Source organism: Amia ocellicauda, chromosome 4 (assembly GCF_036373705.1).
Source record: "Amia ocellicauda isolate fAmiCal2 chromosome 4, fAmiCal2.hap1, whole genome shotgun sequence".
In the NCBI taxonomy this organism is placed as follows: domain Eukaryota; kingdom Metazoa; phylum Chordata; class Actinopteri; order Amiiformes; family Amiidae; genus Amia; species Amia ocellicauda.
In genome coordinates this window covers 40,321,118-40,334,986 of record NC_089853.1, presented here as the reverse complement: position 1 = coordinate 40,334,986, position 13,869 = coordinate 40,321,118, and the positions used below count along the sequence as shown (strand labels likewise).

The 13,869-nt window shown below is 43.9% G+C and overlaps 1 protein-coding gene across 8 annotated transcripts; it reads right to left on the bottom strand.

Annotated features, from left to right (window-relative positions):
* Nucleotides 1-2,777: 2,777 nt before the first annotated feature.
* ncoa5 (nuclear receptor coactivator 5) lies at nt 2,778-13,529 on the bottom strand. Of its 8 annotated transcripts, none has more exons than XM_066702191.1 (11): nt 13,405-13,529; nt 11,024-11,300; nt 9,973-10,080; nt 7,875-7,938; nt 5,954-6,205; nt 5,586-5,695; nt 5,275-5,410; nt 4,753-4,955; nt 4,424-4,628; nt 4,247-4,338; nt 2,778-4,128 (listed from the first exon to the last, which is right to left on the bottom strand). In XM_066702191.1, exons 2-11 carry the CDS (start codon nt 11,184-11,186, stop codon nt 3,362-3,364), a joined length of 2,100 nt encoding a protein of 699 aa, XP_066558288.1. In that variant the 5' UTR covers nt 11,187-11,300; nt 13,405-13,529; the 3' UTR covers nt 2,778-3,361. The 8 variants fall into 8 exon arrangements, with proteins under 8 accessions (XP_066558288.1, XP_066558290.1, XP_066558291.1 ...); XM_066702193.1 differs by having other exon boundaries at nt 4,753-4,952; XM_066702194.1 differs by having other exon boundaries at nt 5,275-5,407.
* Between the last annotated feature and the right edge of the window lie 340 nt (nt 13,530-13,869).

Below are 13,869 nucleotides of genomic sequence, written 5' to 3'. Positions count from 1 at the left end.
TTAAAACTGGCCGCTCGGAGCTGCGTGTGCGCGGGGCATCAGTATTCACCACAGCAGCCGTCCAGTCAGGCAGTGTGTCTCTCTGCATTGCCAGCACTGTATTCCTCATCTTCTCCTTCTGAATACAACCATTTGATGAATCCCTGTTCAGAAATTGCATGCAAAAAAACTAACAAAAAAGGGCTCTGAAACATTATAAATGATCAACTATATATATATATATATATATATATATATATATATATATATATATGTGCATGTGTGTGTGTGAATTCCCTGGATTCTTTGGAAGTTTGCCCTCTGTTATCCAAATTCCTGTCAGATGATTTCCATTGAAGCAGATGCATGTCTGTCCACAGCAGCTCTGGTCCAATGACTGGTGACGAGGTGCAGATACAGCGTTTCCCACTATGCCAGGGTCACAAACTGGATCAGTTCACCCACCAGTGGGCAGAGGACCTTTCCCATCCCACTCTCCTGTTCACCCTGACGGAGGGGCGCTGCGTCATGCCTGCTGCCACAGCGACAGCAGAGCGCCAGACCAGTTAGTTTGTAAAACTCAACGCATGCACATTGTCCTGCAGAGGTAGTACTTTAATCTAATCAAGTGTTTTATCGGCATCCAGTATTTGATTAGTCAAGATGTTTTTTATGGTTTGTTTTGTTTGTTTTGAAGTGTGTTTTTTTCTTATCATCCGAGACAAGGGTTTTTAATATAACATTTTTTTGGGGGGGGTTGTTTATTTTTGCTTTCTTTCTTTCTTTCGTTTTACCAGTCAATCAATGATAGCTCTAGGATCGATCAGTTTATCAAAGGTTTATTCTGTAATCTTTAACTAGGGGACAAAAACGTGATGCTGAAAACAGACGGTTTCAGCACTGTGTTCATATGCCATGTGTTGCATTTGACATTAGCTGCAGATAAACTGATTACCAAAAAAAAAAAGGTGTTGTTTTCTTCTCTTTAATTGAATGCTTAATAGTGTGAATAAATGCTTTGTCTTTCGATATATTAAAACCCCTTTTGAAGTTCCAGAGCTCCAACTGCAAGGAAAAAGACAGGGGTTTCACAGGGAGTGGAGGGAGATGGGAGAGGAAGCCAAAATTGGCTAAAAAAAGGAGAAATGTATTTTCTTTCACTACTGTGAATATGGAAAAAAACACACATACACACACACACACAGCAGAATCAACAGTTCCCAGGTGTTGCACTCCACAACCGAACTGTAGTAAGTAAGGCAGCTAACTGCCCCTACCCGACTGGGGGTAGGGGGGTACAAGCAAAAAGCAGGTTATCCCTTTTGTTGATGCCAACATTTCAAATGTATATATACCCATTGCATTGCTGTTAACTAACAGACTACAATTTAAACATCTGATTTTGAAATATAGGTAATAAGAGCACAGGGTCAGTTCATTCCAATGTGTGGGTTGCAAGTCTTTGCATGTATGAGACTGAATGTTTGAGACTCTGACTAAACTGTGCTTTTGACCCTGCAGATAAACAAGTTTGTTTATAACTCAGACACGCTCAGTCTACATCCATCCTTCACCCTGGGCCGAAACCCACCAACGAGCCACAGCACTTTACATTGAAAGGTGACACATCCTCTTTTCGGTTTTAATCTTTAAGTTATACTCCCTAATTGAATTAACAAAATCAGTGTAGTAAGAAAAAACAAACATAGTTATTGCTTGGCTTTCATTAGTTTTGTTTCTTATCAATTTGGACTTTTCTAAATTATGGACTGTTGTTGAGGCCGAGCTCATCAGCATATTAGTACTCCAGTATGAATTCAGGTGCTGCTTTCGCCAAGAATGGTGTTCAAAGGTGCAGCTCGCGCACGTCTTCACATGATCCCAACCTGTGCGCGAGTGTGCCGTATGTGTGTGCCGTCCTCAATGCGTGCCATTTCCCTCCCCCTCGGACTTCCAGTATATATATTGTGTAAACAGTGTGCGTGTATGTTTCATAGGAGTATGGTATACCACCATTTTGATTTACAAATGCTTATCGTTTAAAGGGGAATTTAATTGAAGATGAACTGCTTTAAATCCTCTCCCATCCAAGACTGAGAAACCCAAGAAAAATGAGCTGCAGTCTTGTCACCAGGTCTGAGTATTATATAGTATATACATTATTTTTAATCCACGGGAGGAGTGGAACACATTTTGTATGAATGTTTTCACAGTAGGGACATCAATGTACATCAAATGAAAAACACAATGGGAGTGTTCTGATGTTCTTTAATCCAGAGTTTATGTTCTTTTCCAGGTACCAGTATGACAGTAGATCTGTAGTGTTCCTTTGTGTTTCAGTTCCGTGCGTGTGGGTGCGTGTGCGCGCGCAGGTGTGTGTGTGTGTGTGTGTGCACCTGCCATGTGCTGAAGGGAAGGGAGTGAGGGTGGGAGGGGCTTATCTGTACATAAAATAAATATTTAAAAGTTAGTGCTTAGCTGTTTATTTTCTGTGTCAGTGTAAGTTGTAATATTTTAAAGAAATAGAAATATGTATTCTCTATTGTGTTCATTGATTATATATTTAAAAGGAAAAAAAAAAAAAGTAGTTTTAATCTTTCATGTCAAATGCTTATATATCAATGGCTTCTGGCTTTCCTGTACCATTTTATAGAATTGTCTGCACAAAATGCAATAAACTTAAATCATTTTATTACACCTGTGGCTGCCGGTTTCCTGTGTAACGCCCTGCACTGCGACTGTTTCTCTCAGTCCTGAGACACAACCGAGACGAGAATTCACACACAAAGGAGTCCAGGTCGATCTGTAAACCAGTACGTTACTGAGGTTTATTACAGGACACTTGTTCATCAGCTAGTGTACAATGGATTATGGAGTTGTATAAAATTCAACAGTAAATTTACAGTAATGAAACACCCAACTACCAACACGTATGAACCAAATCTTTAGGATCCATTCAAGCATGTTAAAACCTATGCAGATCGATTAAAAACTGTCCCAACGGGGCACTGGTTATTTTGAGAACATGTTCATTAAATGGATCCTGAATGCAAGTGTCAACCACGTAACCAGTCAACGAAAATAAAAGCCTCCAGGTACAGAAGAAAAAGCCCTTTCAGACTCCAGCGTCACCAAAAGAGTAACAAAACAATGAATGCACTCGCATGCCAATTTAAAAAGAAAAATAAGGTGTTAAAAGTATTTACAAAAATTGCCAAAATAAGTAAATTATTCACCTTCGATGCAACTGGAAAAGATCAGGCAAGTTTGATCTACTTGCTTATTTATAAAAGAAAAAGTTCTTGGAACAAAATAAAATGAGTTAATCGGAGAGTGACCTCGGCGGGCCACATTCAGCCCTCTGTCCTGAGGCGACCCGGGCTCAGTAGTGCCGGGGGTAGTGGGACATGGGCGGCGCCTGGCCCATGCCCTGTCCGGGCCGCAGCACTGGGGGGTTCCCCGGGTTCACCAGGTGGTTGATGGAGGGTCCACTCTGAATGAGGGTGTCTAGGGCTTTCTGTACACTGGGGTTGTCAAAATTAATCCCAGTGCCCCCTGGAGCCGGCCTCTGAGCCCCCGCCGGGGCAGACATGCGGCCTGGGGGGGGGCCATAAGGGGGGGGCACGCCGGGAGGCATCACCGGGGGCCGCAGGGCCGGCCTGGGGTTCATCATGCCGGAGCCCTGGGCGGAGGACGGAGGCATCTTGGGGATGGACGAGGGGGCGGCGGACGGCGGGGGAGCGGAGGACTGGCCGGCCATGGAGGAGCTGTAGCCCTGGGAGGGGGGCGGCACCCCCGTGCTGGAGGAGGGGGCCCCGGCGCCGCTGTTAAACAAGCTGAGGATCTTAGCCTGCAGCTCCTGCTGGTGGTTGGAGGAGCTGGGGGGGTTGGCGGCTGGAGGGGGAGCCATGTGGGATGTGTGCGAGGGGTGGGCGGGGTGAGCGGAGTGGGGGGGGTGAGAGGGGTGAGAGGGGTGAGAGGGGTGAGCAGAGTGGGGGGGGTGAGACGGGTGAGGCGGGTGCGAGGGGTGAGCGGAGTGAGAGGGGTGGGAGGGGTGAACCGCATGGGTGGAGAGGGAGACGTTGGAGAGGGGCTGGGTGGGCTGTGGGGGGGCCTCCAAGCCCGGGGCAGCGGCCGAGGGGTGGGGTCCTGTGGAGACAGAGAGGAGAACCTGTGAGTCACGGTAAACTAACACTGGACACCGAGAGCGAGGGAGACCGGCTGCTCTACGGGCGTGAGATACGCAGATGGCGGAAGCCCAGCTCACCAGGATGGGGATCGCTGGTGCTGCGCACGAGCCTCTCGCGCTTGTCTCTCAGGTAGTCAATGAGCCGGTCCAGCTCCTCCAAGGTCAGGTACCTGAGAGCAAGCGATAACGCCGTTAGAGCACAGACACGAGCGGAGCCTCCCGTGTGACAGCGGCGGCTCAGAGGCTGGCACTCACCGGCCCTCCGACAGCAGCGTGACAACGGGCTGCAGGGAGATGGGGTGGCTCTCCCGCTCATGCTCCCTCATCAGCACCTCGTCCGCCATCTTGGCCGCCTTCCTGGCGATCTCCTCGCGCTCCTTGTCCCGGTGCTCCACCTTGAACAGGTCGTAGTTGTGCGCCACCAGCACCATGGCATCCTGCATGGGCATGTTGCGATGCTCTGGGCAGGCAGGAGAGGTCGGTCAGATTATAGTAACAGTAGCAGAACACAACCTTGCCACAGACTGAAGGCGATTTACATTTATTTTCGATTTAAACCTAAATGTTAAGCAGCAGTGTCCTACCCTGGGGGGTGCCGAACAGGATGTTGACCGTGCAGGAGCGGTGCACCTGGTGCTGCTGTGTGATGATGATGGCAAAGGGGGTGTGCGCTCGGCCCACGTCCTCCAGGGCCTGGGTCAGAGACACCTCTGTGTTCAGGAAGATCAGGTCCACCACCATGCCCAGGTCACGCACCTTCCGTCCCACCGTCTCCGCATACTCCCTGCAGAGAGGTCGAATGGAAAGGAAAGCCACGGGGGGAGGGGTAAAGAGAAAAATAAAGTAAGGTCCACAGCTCTTTAAAAGCGTTCTAGAGATTTGGTGTCGGAGCCATCAGAAGAAAGACGGGAAGCAGAGCAAGCGGTCGGCACAGATCTGTTACAGCTCAGAGAGGTCTAGCAGAGTGGGAGACGCGGGCACAGTAAGGAACTGCGATCCCGTGAGGATGTGTACACACTGGGTGGATCCTGCCACCTACGCCCACTAGGCTGCTCTGTGCCAAGTGGATCTGGGCAGCGCTAGCCCGGCGTGTTTTAGGGACTCACTTCTGCTGCTTGTTGACCACGATGACAGAGCAGTCAACCGGGCGCTCCGAGTCGTAGCGCCGCTGCAGCTCCTCGTAATACTGCCGGTACAGCTCGTTGCGCCGGCGCTCCTCCTCTCTGGGGGGCCGGTCCTCTGCTGGAGCAAGGACAAGAGACGCCCTCACTCAGACACTGCAGCCCAGCCTCCCACACACAACACTGACCACCCAACAGACATTCAACGCAGCCACACCTGGGCTTTCCAATCAGGAATATCACACATAAAACTTCACATTTACCACTGATTAGCCCCACCCCAAAAAATACCATACCTTCAGGCTCCCTTCTGCCATTCCAGGGGTCCCTGTAGCGCTCAGCATAGGGGTCCTCCTTCCTGCGGTAATACTCATCCACACGGTAGTACCGGTCATACCCCTCATCTCTGCGAACACATTCATAAGCATTAGGAGGAGTGTGTGCGAGATGCTCCTACACACGATTACACAAAGCTATGTAAATTAATAAACAATCGTGGACCTAAGACCAGATAATCTCTTCTATAGGACTCATCTGCAGGACAGGATACATGGCAGTGTGTGAATTGTTTTCCGATCCCCCCAAATGGTCTCTCGTGCCCTAGCTGAAACATTGCTGAATGTATTTAAATAAAGCATAAGGCCTTGAATGCAGAAAGACTGACCTGAACGCAGGGTCCCGGGGGTCAGCTCTGGGGTCAGCCCTGGGGTCCGCTCGGGGGTCCTTCTCACGGCCCTCGGAGGTGCGATACCTTTCGAAGTGGGGGTCGTGATCGCGGGGGTGGCTGCTGCGAGGTTCGCGGCCTGGCTCCCTGGGCTCCCGAGGTTCCCGGTGCTCCCGGGCATCGCGGCCACGCATGGGGGAGCGCGACCGGTTCCGTGCCGTCCTCCCATCCCCATAGCCGGCATATGGGGCCCTGGAAGGAGGGGAGGGGTCCATCAGTACAATCAGGGGGAAAACTCCTGGGGCTGGGATAACATGCATTGGACAATTCAATGAGAAGACAAGGAAGCAGTTACTTATTTTTTAGTTTTTTGGGAAGGGGGCGAGAAGAATGAAGGCAGGATGTTTATTTTGGATTTATTTATTTTTAAACATTGTTGACTTTTAAGGGGTAATTGTCATCCTCTGCACAGCAGGGCATCCAGACCCGTGTGAAGAGTCGATGGAGCCGGCCAGAACCAGGTTGGCCAATCACGGAGCTTCAGGATAACCGCCTCGCAGAGAAGAATTAAAATGAAAGCGTTACGAAGTCCGTTGCTCAGCCTTCAGCAGCGCTCTGCCCGTAGCCTCCTCGGTCAGAGGAACGCCGCTATGTAAATGAACATGTGCTGAAGAGTCTCCTCGGAACTAAGATTCCACTGGGCCACAGATAGCGGGCAAGGGCATCATAGTCTTCCTCAGGCAAAACCGCTCATCGCTTCCCTTGGTCCCCTCCGTAGCCCAATCAAATAGTAATGCAACTACGGAGCTCTTCCCAAGAAGATTAAATCCAACGAAAAAACAAATAAAAGCCTTTATAAAAAGAACCGTTTATTTCTAAATTCCTACTTGTTATTTTGGGGATTTAGTGCAGTAAAAAGTGAGCAAACTACAATTTTTAAGTAAAGTGGTATTTCCTTGACAAACTAACAAAAACAAAACAAACAATAGGCGATTCCAGGTTGCAAAAATACTTTCCAGTGCTTTTCATGTTGAAACCGCAGATTCAGGCTTTTGAAACGACAATCAGGCATGATGTCCGATGTGTTAAGAGGAAACACTTTCTTTGAAAATGGCGGTTAGATGGAAAGAAGCCCAATATAGCCGGAAAAATACCTCGCACAGTAGAAGAGAAAAAAAGTTCTGACAAGGACGTTTTGATAAAGGACCTATTTTTCACATTTTACATTGGCTTTCAAATCGTGTTCAGCTCATCCAGAATCCCGCTTAGATTCCGCAAAGCCAGTTTTCTGATTACATTACATTTTGCGTTTAACATCAGACAGATGGGTAGACTTAATCCAGTAGCACAGGGATATGTTAATGGTTCTTCCAGGGTCTTTTTAATTCTGCTAAATTAACAAGTCTATAATGAAAAAGCTTGCCTACACAGTGGTGTCAATGTTCTGGATTTGTGGCTTCGTTTTTCCACTGGTGCAACAAAAGATAAACGCTTTAAAGAAAACAAAATCAAAATACATTTTAAAAATGGGTGGTCGCAAGTGAAATTAAAAACGATGGAAAATAAACCTCTTCCCCGTTGGAAAATGACAATTCCTGTAGTACTTTTTTCGTTTAAGAATTTTTATTCACTTTTTCTGCATTAGCAAATTGAAATGTACACAAATAACACTTGGTGGATCAAATCAATCCCCAGTAAAAGAAAACGCAGATAAGTCGTGATTTCCCATACGCTTTTCACTATCGCGGGAATTTGACAAATATCCTTTTTGTTTCGGAAATGACAGATTAAAATAAAATGTTTATTGGAGCGCTGTGGCCCCAGGGACAGTGGCTCGTGACTGGTCAGAACGGATTACCAGAGGAGGTGAAATGCTGACACTTCTTCACACTCTGATATTCCCTTCTCAGCATTACTTTACCTTCGTGGTGGACTCTGTCGGGACTGAGCTTTATTCTGTCGTCGCTCCGCTGCCATATTTATATCTGAAAATAAACCAATCCACACGTTCAACATATCAATAAAAATAAAAAATAAAAACTCAATCAGCCGCAAGAAATATATATATATTCCAACATGGAATAAAAGCCCGCGCATATTCTTTTATTATATAGAATGCAGCTAAAGCAGGTTTATTTCTTCAAAAAAAGAAAAACGTGTTTTGAGAAAAGCCCCCTACAGTGATTTAAATTTTAAATTGGAGCACAGAAAGTACTTTGTGTTAAAGACATCAAGTTAAATATATAACAATTATTAAGTTAACAAACTGTGTTTATAGTACAGATTGATATGGTGAGCTTATATTAGTGCAGACATATGAAATACATTTCTGAACAACAATACAAAACAATAGAGTTTCAAACCACTATGCAGTTAATTATTCATGTCATGTCCAGAAAAGGGACATAACCGCTTCAAATCCACAGTGAAAAGTTTGAGTAATAATGTTTAGCATGAACATTTGGAAACATTGTACAGATGTAACAGAAATGTATCTGTGTAATAAAGATTTACTTGAAATACAGGAGTCCCAGGGAGTGTAAGCAGGGAAGGAAGAGGGATTTATTTTTTTGTTTTGTTGCAGACTACCACCACATCCCAGTCTTTTAGATACACAAACTGAAATTAGACAAATGCATAAAAATACAAAAAGAATATGAAATCATCCGTCATACGATACCGAATGCCCCAGTGGAGAAAAAGTGAAAAACATTTTAAAAGTGAAAGCATTTTATACACAATAAACCACTAGTGTCACATGGGTGACATCAGAAAGTGGTCTCGTGTTCAGCGAACTTTGTACCAAGTGGAAAAACAGATTATGTACCTGTTTCTTATGTCTCCCTCTCCTATTCTGTTTTGAAAATGGTAAAGCAATACGGTTTTAAAAGCATTAAAATTATTAAACTATTTTTGAAAATATTGATTTGAAGATAAATCTTTGTACTGAATTTAGAGCCAACCAGCTCCCACGTGGGCCAGGTCTGAAGAACAGTGGAGAAACGTCAGATCAGTGGCTGATGAAAAATAAGACCAACCAGTTCAAGAACAACTGCATCTGCATACAACCATACCAAATTAAATATGCATAGATAGTTTTTGAGATTTTAACCAGAATCAGAGGACAATTAAATGGTACAATATGGAAACACTAAGGTTCTCATTTTGAAGAACAAACATGCAGTGGTTTTTATTTTTAGTCGTTTCCTGCAACCAGAAACAGACTGAAGCAGGAAAGGAGGCAAGTCTGTGTACAATACTACCTAAGTCAAGTGCAATGATTCAAAGCTTCTGCAGTTTGTTAATACAAGAATGATCATCTTCATACAGGGGCGGACATAGCCATACACATTTCTTTAATTTTATGAATGGGAAGTTTCAAAAAAATGTTTCCACATGACGACTTCTACATGGATTACCTGAGAAATGATTTTAGACACCCTACATAAAAATACAAAAAGGGAATATTTATAAATTACATAAATTAAAGGTAAAAACTTGATTCAGAAATTGGTTCGTAATCTTAAAAAATCTAAACGTAGACTACACTACAATGCACAGACATGCGTACGCCCATTCTACTGCTCTTCAGATCCTATATGCTCTACAATAAGACACACCCAGACATTTAATGGATGATTGGAAGGACTGGAATATGGACCACGGATAATTAGAGGGTTTGTTCATTTTTTAATAAAAATCGAGATCAATCCATTAAAGCCACAGATGTGCAAATCTGCAAAATGTGTCACTACAACAAAATTAAGATGCACGAAATTGGATATTTTAACTGTTGCTTTGAATATACATATACGTCTTTATGACAAAGAAAACATGAATTTCTCTGAAAGCTAATTTTTGAATTTGCGAGACATAAGATAATCTAATGAAACATTCCCGAAAGGTATACCTCGTTGCAGGCATCGGTTTAATTTGAGCCGCAGCACCAAGTGATCAATATCTCTATTAGAAGGAAGACTGTTTGCCGAGCAAGCAGCTCGGAGCCAGTGAAGTCTTACCTAGTTTATAACCTCTATAAATGCGACCGTTTTGTCCCGCCTTCGCAGCCTCCGCTTCCTCTGCTCGCTCAAACTGCACAAATCCATACCCACGGAACATGGACAGGGCTGGAAAAAGGAACAGTTTTGTGTTTCGTTTTTATAGACACCTAACACAGTATGAAGTGAATTATGTGCCAACACCTTCCACCCTGAGAAAGGAGAATGGACTGTAAGTCCTGTCAAAACTATTTTACTAATAAGATTATCTTATTATTATTATCACCGTGCTCTGTTTTTAATAAAACATTTCAGAAACTACATTTACGAAACCTTAATGATGTTTAAATGTTTCTTCACCATTATATATAGGTTATAATTTAAAAAAATTAACAAGCTGTTCACTCAACCTTCATTCTGCAAACATGTTTAGAAGACAAAAGTGCGGTTCAGAAAAATGTTTAAAAAAACAATATATATATACACTATATTATATATATATATATATATATATATATACACTATATTATATATATATATATATATATATATATATATATATATATATACACACACTATATTATATATATATATATATATATATATATATACATACATACATACATACATACATACATATACACACACACACACATATATATATATATATACACACACACACACACACTTGTGAAACACAAGAGGGAGACAGGCACACTTTGGCTTCAAGACGGGGGTCGATAGTTACCTGCATGAAACTGTTTGGCATCACAGTTCGGCAAGTTGCAAAAAAAGCCTGTTTTTAGTTTCTTGTCTTTGCAGTCAGACAAAGAAATCTGAACATACAGGAGCCAAAAGCGACCAGTCTACATTTAGTCAACAAACCTAGACAAAAATGACACACGCAAGGTATTTTGTCAATGCGTGTGGAGTCGAGGCCGCTGAAATAGATGGTGCAATTTGTAGAGAAAAATAGATATAACTTTTTTTTTTTTTTAAATAATGATACTAGAAACCGCACAGGCTCAAAGACTTATTTTACAGGTTGTAAAATGGGCTTTAAACTACTAACCATTGATTTTTCCATATGGGGTGAACAGGTCCTCCAAGTCCTTCCTGTCCATGAGGGTGGTGGGCAAATTCCCCACAAAAATCCTCCTCTCCAGGTCTCGGGGGTCATTGCTGTTGGTGGTGTGGTGCGACGGACTCCCGCTGCGGCTGCGTCTGCGTGACATCTCTATCCCCTGGCTCTAATAAACCCAGCTCAAATTTAAATGCTTGACTGTTCTCTTTTGGTCGTTTTGTTTGTTTGTTTGTTTTTTGCTTAATATTCCAGGTCCTAAAATTGTCTATTTGTCAAAATACAAAAGGAAGAAAAACATAAATCCTATATAAATAACGTATTTAAATTATACACATCACTTAAATGTTACACTAAACACTCTTCAAAAGAATGCCAAAACAAACCTGATTGGGACCCAATGACACGTCTAAAAGATTTTCTTTTGTTGTTGTTGTTGTTTTTTCCCCCCAATTCCAAAGTGATTGGTTAATTTTTTTTATTTTTTAACCTTTGGATGCAGAGCATCTTTTCTGCATGGTGCATCAGGTTGATGAAAAATATATAATTTAAGAGATGGCAGAGAAAGTTTAAAAAGCAGCATCTAAACAGACATAAGAGCAATGTGTGCAATAGAAACCTGAAATAAGGTGTAGTAGCTACTCTGAAAATCAGAGTGCTATAAAAACTCACAGGAAGCTCTTGAGCAAACGTTTGAAAGCTAGACATTAATGGTTTGGGATCTGCTTAACTGGAACGTATTTTATCCAACCCCGATTATATAAGAAAAGTCACATGTAAGGAGTACCTTGTCATTTGTTTGCTAGATAATTCCACACATTCACTAACTATACAGCTGGGATGTCCATTCAAGATCCCATTACACTTTGCTTCAACATCGACACAACGCACAAAACAAGAAGACCAATAAGGCTCAATGTTTTTTTCCAGACATTTAAAGCGTCAAAATTGCTTTATCTGTCCGGCACTGTTTTTTTTTTTAAACCACAAACCAGAAAATAACCACCCAAAAGGACAGGTAAAAAACACAAGCTGTTCGATTTCAGAATCAGACTCATTTCGCACGGAGGAATCAAGAACACGCATGTGTAGTCCCAAGCAGATCACATGTTTTTATTTTATACCGGTGGTCACACATGGATGGATGCCTGTTCCCCATCTAGGGCACCATATGAAGGGAAGAAACGTGTTGCTGAATCAAGGAGGCGGACTCCACAATGCACTGGAGCTTCTCTATTGGGAGGAGCAGAGACCTCGATGTCTAGTATCTCTCACACCGAGTATTAGGCGATGCACGTAGATCAACCTCTGCAGTACTGCGCTCAATGAGGACGCCAGGTGCCCGGCTCCCTTAGACCGACACGGAGGACCGATACCATTTCTCTCGCTCCTTACTGTACAGAATGACATGCTAGCACTGAATACAAGTGTGCAATATTATTACACTGCATCTTTCATTTGAATAGAGAGAGGAGTGAGCTGGATTTGTTTCGTTAATTTGTTCTTTGCAGCAGGAGGATGCAACTCGAGTGAATGACTCCCAGCATCGCACCAGTATCTGCCTAGTGTGGCAATAAACAACACGGGGAAGGGGCTGGCTAGTGACCTGTATGCATAAACCACGTCTCCGAGTGGTTCAGCCAGCTAAACTTCAACCAGCTTCAACCATCGTTTGTTCATTCCTCTTCAATTCATATACTCTCGACGCGACGTCACCATTTTAGACCTTACGAAGCACGGCAGCCGTGTTGTACGCGATTAAAGGGGTGCATCCAACTCGACACAGAAACATGAGTGTCCAGCACCGTGCAGGGCTGTAGTGCTCAGTGCAACCTCCAGCAGCAGCCGTAACTCCGCCACACTGGGACAGCGGCGCACAGACGAGCCGCCGCCATTTTGTGCCCGGGCCCACAAGCAAGAGAAAGGAAGCGGCGCAAGGCGAGGAGAGGGGTGAAAATGGCCATTGGAGGGTTTCTACGGTGCCCGCTTTCACTTTCCCCACCGAAACAGCCATTATGGTTGTGATTGTTAACAGTCGCTTTCCCGCTAGGCTTGTCAAAACGAGGCTCAATCGCAGGAGGGACACATCTCGGCGCAAACCCCGAAATGCGCTCGGTTTAAACAAAAAGAGTCCAAGGAGTTAAGATGCAAATGAAAACCTGTGCAACAAAATGTTTAAATATGTTACAAATAATGGATAGGGATCCTCCACATCATTAGCATTTTGGTTTCGAATAAAACGAGTTGCACACCCGTAAAGGCCACACTTCCTATTTACAGTTCCGTCCGTTTGGTTTATTTTCTGTTAGCTGTTTTGAAAAGATATGTATTTAACCGTCTCAGACCAACATATCAACAAAATCCGCTCTTACCGTCAGCTGCCTGACTGCAGATTTCACGCCTTCTCTCTGTGTTTTCGCTTCTTGAAAATGTCCGGGTTTTTCTCGCAGGCGTCTGCCGGAGTCCACAAAGAAAGACGCTGGCTCTCTCCGCCGCTTTCCCACAGTTGGAGTCCCTTTACGTCCCGTACACCGTGGCGTGCGGGCGTCTCCTGGCAACAGTGATAAGTGGCATGGACATGAAGCTCCCCAACCAAGCGCCGCCATCTTGAGTGATAGTAAGATCACGAAATATAACAATACATAATACGAAATGTTGCCTATTGAGTGTGAAAACAACGTATTGCTTCAGTCAAGTCAAGTAATATGATACAAGACATGCAATGCAAGTATCGGCAATTTCATTAATTTTAGGGTGACCAACAGGCTCCCAAAAAGACGTCACTTCAAGATATAACATGACAGCATTTTTAATTTGCAAGTACACTGACATAAATC

Excerpts from the sequence above, each read along its gene's own strand:
- ncoa5 (XM_066702191.1), bottom strand. The coding sequence starts at position 11,186 with ATGTCACGCAGACGCAGCCGCAGCGGGAGTCCGTCGCACCACACCACC. Across the intron at positions 5,696-5,953 it reads CCCCGGGACCCTGCGTTCAG|AGATGAGGGGTATGACCGGT; the intron begins GTCAGTCTTTCT and ends ATGTGTTCGCAG. Across the intron at positions 4,339-4,423 it reads ACGCTGCTGTCGGAGGGCCG|GTACCTGACCTTGGAGGAGC; the intron begins GTGAGTGCCAGC and ends GCTTGCTCTCAG.